At 46.6% G+C, this 6,000-nt stretch overlaps 1 protein-coding gene across 1 annotated transcript in view; it reads left to right on the top strand.

Moving 5' to 3' along the window:
- LOC120043311 (disks large-associated protein 3-like) overlaps nt 1-567 on the top strand; it is a 49,756-nt gene extending 49,189 nt beyond the window's left edge. Inside the window, exon 15 of the mRNA XM_038987928.1 lies at nt 244-567. Within this exon, the coding sequence (XP_038843856.1) occupies nt 244-567 (324 nt within the window). The remainder of the gene's footprint in view (nt 1-243) is intronic.
- The last annotated feature ends 5,433 nt before the right edge of the window (nt 568-6,000 follow it).

Consider the following 6,000-nt stretch of genomic DNA (forward strand, 5'->3'; position numbering starts at 1 on the left):
TGCTCACCCTTCCATAATGTCCACCACATCCCACTAACTCCATCATCCAACTTCACCAACCACACAATCCCCCCTCCCCTCATTCCCTCCTCCCGTCATCCCCCCCTCCCCTCATCCCCTCCTCCCGTCATCCCCCCATCCCCTCATCCCCTCCTCCCGTCATCCCCCCTCCCCTCCTGCCGTCATCCCCCCCTCCCCCACCCCCCCCCCCCCCCCTCCCCCCATCCCCCTCATCCCCCTCAGGATGACAAGAAGCTTCCTCCCCCACTACCAAAGAAGCCAGCGGGGGGAGTGAGCGGCAGCCTCCGTGCCGACAGCGTCAGCGACCCCCCAGTGGAACGAGGGGTAGGAGGAGGCGGCGGGGGGCTGGTGATGGCCCGTAGCGGGAGTGTGGGACGGGCCGTGCCTGTCCGGGAGAAGTCCTTAGACCTGGGCGACAGACAGAGGACTGAGGCACGCAGGAGACTGCTCCAGACCAAGAGGTCCGCTTCCTTCAGACAGAACTCAGCCACGGAGAGCGCAGACAGCATCGAGATCTACATCCCAGAGGCTCAGACCCGGCTCTGAACATGGAGATACAGCCCTTTATCCCAGTTAACAGAACCGACTCAGACCCGACTCCTGGGACAGCCCAATTATAGAGATAGAGACCCTTATTTGAGAACTATGCCACCCTAGAACAACCACAATGGTTGTAGATTTACATCCCGAGGCTCAGACACTGAACATGGACATATAAGGTGACCCTTATCAGACTTCTATCCGACCCTACAAAAACTTGAGATCTACAGATCTGACTCTGAACACTGGGACCGTCTAAACGTGGCCATATAACCTCCTGTCTGACCACTAGACTACCCTAGATCAACAACACGCCTCCCAAGTCCCGTACACTGAACACGGGGACCGTCTAAACGTGGCCATATAAGCTCCTGTCTGACCACTAGACTACCCTAGATCAACAACACGCCTCCCAAGTCCCGTACACTGAACACGGGGACCGTCTAAACGTGGCCATATAACCTCCTGTCTGACCACTAGACTACCCTAGATCAACAACACGCCTCCCAAGTCCCGTACACTGAACACGGGGACCGTCTAAACGTGGCCATATAGCCTCCTGTCTGACCACTAGACTACCCTAGATCAACAACACGCCTCCCAAGTCCCGTACACTGAACACGGGGACCGTCTAAACGTGGCCATATAACCTCCTGTCTGACCACTAGACTACCCTAGATCAACAACACGCCTCCCAAGTCCCGTACACTGAACCCCCTCAGTGACGATGTTGACCAGGGGTGTGGCAACTCCAGTCCTCCAGGACATGATTAGTGTCACACTTTTTCTCCATCCCTAGAAAACACAGCTGATTCATCTAAACTGAAGATCATGAATAGGTGATTATTGGAGTCCGGTGTGTTAGCTGGGGCAAAACGGTGACATCAATCAGGCACCCGAGGATTGGAATTGCCCACCCCTGATATAGAGCCATACCAAATGTCCCTTCAGTGCTGACCTGCATCTCTCTGGGTATACTGACTCTCTCTCAAGCCTCCACTGCTGGGGATGCTGGGTCCCATCATCATGCCATTCCAGGACATGGCAAGACAGAAGGAGTGAGCAGGAGGCGACAGTGGCCATTTTGTGGAATCTGGAGCCAAAATGGAGGCCACAGGATCACAGTTGTCTCCACTCGCGTTTCTTCTCATCTTTGTTGTCAGAAATAAAATGGAGAGATGGAGGGTTTTGTTTTAATTGGGGGGGGGGGGGTAAAAGAGCTATAAAGTAGAAAGAAGTATCGCTCTTGCTAAGTCACTGGAATGTGTAGTCAAGCAGCACTAGCATGTCTGTGCTTGCCTGTTCACCTAGCGTAGCCTAGCTTGATTTAGCCTAGACTCTCTTAAGCCTAGCCTCTATCCTCACAGGAAATACGGGCTTCGCCGGGACAAACCTCAACCGCTCCTGTGGGCTTAGAGCAGATGATATCTCAAAATGGATGCTCGGCTCAACATCACACAAGGCTCTAAGGTATTCTCAATAACAACAGCATTTGGCTAGTTGGCTACATCCTCTGAAGACTCTGTAATACACAGTCACCCAACCTTCAACTACGGATGACATTCAACCTACATGCCTCCTACACAAGACCCAGGTCTACACTCATTCGTCGAAGACTATATTCTCTCTCCCAACTCTTTCCTCTTGGCCCGAGCATCCGTCCCTCTATTCCAGCTGTCTGGGTAACAGTATACTAAACTGTTTGAAGAAGTGTGTGTGTTTTCTTTTTGTACATAGTGCGCACGATGCTGTTTGCCCAGAGGGAAGCTTTTGTAAGTGTTTCACGGCATACTTAACAGCCGGAGAACATCACAAACAAAAAAAACCTGAAGCTGTTTGCTTTTTAGATATTCCTTCTGAAGTGTAAGGGTTTGGCGTTGATGGTGATGGTATGATTTCTTCTGTTGAGCTGAGTTGAGGTGAGTTTTAAAGCATATTGAGATCTCACAAAGGGACCCTTTTTGTCTGCGAGACATTGGCACCCCCTGGCGGCCAAATGAGGATTCACCGAATCACTTTGTCAGAAAGGGGGGGTGTAGGCCCCCCTAAAATTGGAGAGTAGAGAAAAGGTCAATATACTTTTAGATGTCTTCATTCACTTTCCAACATAAACTTGGACAAGTGATCAACGTTTGACTAAAATGCTTTTTCAGGATTTTAAGACCGGATCACCAAACAAAAATGGCCTGTGAATCCGAGCACTGCCAAGGGCCCCAGACGATCTGCCTGTCTGCCTCCTTGTCCCTCTATGTAACTCCAGCCCAAGGTTCTCTTCAGGGGGTGGCGAAGACAATCCCCCAATTTCACACCCCCTCTGGCTGAGAGAAGGATGATCGCTTTGTTAAGTCTCTCTCTCTCTCTCTCTCTCTCTCTCTCTCTCTCTCTCTCTCTCTCTCTCTCTCTCTCTCAGAAGCTTTGTCATGTGTCGCCTTTACAGTGAAATCCACTCTAATGTAACTAAAGACTCTTCTAAAACATAATTCACTGTTTCTCCTCTTTTCCCTGGAATGAGGGAGCAAGGTAACGAGGGAGGAAACCGGGTACAGTAGGCTGGATGCTCTGTGGGTCACGTGGTCAATCTGTCTCCAGTAACAAAGGAATTATGGGTCACGTGGTCAATCTGTCTTCAGTAACAAAGGAATTATGGGTCATGTGGTCAATCTGTCTTCAGTAACAAAGGAATTATGGGTCACGTGGTCAATCTGTCTTCAGTAACAAAGGAATTATGGGTCACGTGGTCAATCTGTCTTCAGTAACAAAGGAATTATGGGTCACGTGGTCAATCTGTCTTCAGTAACAAAGGAATTATGGGTCACGTGGTCAATCTGTCTTCAGTAACAAAGGAATTATGGGTCACGGGGTCAATCTGTCTTCAGTAACAAAGGAATTATGGGTCACGTGGTCAATCTGTCTTCAGTAACAAAGGAATTATGGGTCACGGGGTCAATCTGTCTTCAGTAACAAAGGAATTATGGGTCACGGGGTCAATTTGTCTTCAGTAACAAAGGAATTATGGGTCACGTGGTCAATCTGTCTTCAGTAACAAAGGAATTATTGAGGAGTTTGTTGCCCAGGAAAATATTTGAGTGGCTCTGAATACTGTCGATTCGAAAAACATTAACATTTAAGTGACAGAAACAAAAATATCTGATGACGTGCGTTTGCACTCTGAACTATGAGTGACATTTTGTGACGAACGAGGGTTGCGTTTTGCAGTGTGCGTGTGGTGACTTGTGTTTTTGAGCGATATACTTGAGGCCCAATGGTGAAGTGATTCTGTTAGCACGACCTGCCTTTCCTTTTTATATCATCAGTAAATGGAATGAACTATACATTATATATTTTAATGGGAGATGTATATTTTCTAACGTTATTTACCTATATTTCTAGATTAGTAAAGATGTACAGAAAATACACATAGAAAGATGTTGAATACAGTATTATAAACTATAGCATTGTGTAGTATTAAGGCTATGTACAATTTGCAGAAGTAGTTTTTCAAATGTGATGAATTAATATGTAGGATTGGTATGGTCCAATTCACAGGGTATAAATGGCATCTCTTTCTCTCTCTCTCTCTTTTTCTCTCTCTTTCTTTCTCTCTCTCGCTCTCTCTTTTTCTCTCTCTCTCTCCCTCTCTCTCTTTTTCTCTCTCTCTTTCTCTCTCTCTCTCTCTCTCTCTCTCCCTCTCTCCCTCTCTCTCTCCAACTCCATGTGCCTAACCAGCTAGATGTGGGTTTTTTCTTGTAACATGCTAAAGGTTTATACACATATGTAAATATTCTGGAGAGAAATATTATAGAACAGTATGTGGTGTAGTTGAGTTGAGGCAGAGGTCTATCTTTCCTTTGAATATCGTCGTAGTCCTTGCATGCTTTTTAGGACGCCCAGATCTCTCTGTCTCTCTTTTCCCCGTTAGTTTAACCACAAACCAGACGCCCAGATCTCTCTGTCTCTCTTTTCCCCGATAGTTTAACCACAAACCAGATGCCCAGATCTGTCTCTCTTTTCCCCGTTAGTTTAACCACAAACCAGACGCCCAGATCTGTCTCTCTTTTCCCGGTTAGTTTAACCACAAACCAGACGCCCAGATCTGTCTCTCTTTTCCCCGTTAGTTTAACCACAAACCAGACGCCCAGATCTGTCTCTCTTTTCCCCGTTAGTTTAACCACAAACCAGACGCCCAGATCTGTCTCTCTTTTCCCCGTTAGTTTAACCACAAACCAGACGCCCAGATTTCTGTCTCTCTTTTCCCCGTTAGTTTAACCACAAACCAGACGCCCAGATTTCTGTCTCTCTTTTCCCCGTTAGTTTAACCACAAACCAGACGCCCAGATCTGTCTCTCTTTTCCCCGTTAGTTTAACCACAAACCAGACACCCAGATCTGTCTCTCTTTTCCCCGTTAGTTTAACCACAAACCAGACACCCAGATCTGTCTCTCTTTTCCCCATTAGTTTAACCACAAACTAGACCCATATATATCTCGGGGCCTTTTCCTGTTCACATATCAATAAATTGAATACTTTTATTTATCCCACTGAATAGCCTGAGTTATAGACTTTGCAGCTTTTAAAAAGCAATGTTCCTGCATTGGCAGAGATCCCATTCACAGGAAATGCTGTGTATTTTGGGCTGGATAAAAGCTGCAATGCCTGTAACCCCCAATCACAGATTAAATTCTGCCCGGGTTTCAAACGTCCTCTGTATCCTAACGTATTGCGTTACATCGTTGAAACCTCTCAATACAAACGAGCTCAAAGACAGAGATCATTGCTCCCTCTTTCCACTGTGAACGATTCTCCAAACCTGAAGACATTGTTCCTTAGGATGATCTATCTACGTTCTGCATGAACATTCCACAGGGAGGTTTTCAGTCAGCCTCGTCATCATATTTTACCACCTCGCTTTCATCCCTCTGCTTATTCTTGGTCTGTTTAAACCTGTTTTCTGCTGATGGGTGGGACTGCTATAGACTGTGTCAACTCCTCTACTGTTAGTGTGATAGACGGTGTAGACTAACTCTACTGTTAATCAAAACAAAGTTTATTTGTCACTTGTGCCGAATACAACAGGTGTACAACCTTACAGTGAAATACTTACTTACAGGCTCTAACCAACAGTGCAATTTTTAAGTAAAAAAGTGTGCAATAGACTGTTAGTGTGATAGACTATTTTAACAATGGGCCTGGGTTCAACCAGGCTGAGACTCACTCTTTTAACAATGGGCCTGGGTTCAACCAGGCTGAGACTCACTCTTTTAACAATGGGCCTGGGTTCAACCAGACTGAGACTCACTCTTTTAACAATGGGCCTGGGTTCAACCAGGCTGAGACTCACTCTTTTAACAATGGGCCTGGGTTCAACCAGACTGAGACTCACTCTTTTAACAATGGGCCTGGGTTCAACCAGACTGAGACTCCCTCTTTAACAATGGGCCT

This window comes from Salvelinus namaycush, unplaced genomic scaffold, assembly GCF_016432855.1.
Source record: "Salvelinus namaycush isolate Seneca unplaced genomic scaffold, SaNama_1.0 Scaffold899, whole genome shotgun sequence".
Lineage (NCBI taxonomy): Eukaryota > Metazoa > Chordata > Actinopteri > Salmoniformes > Salmonidae > Salvelinus > Salvelinus namaycush.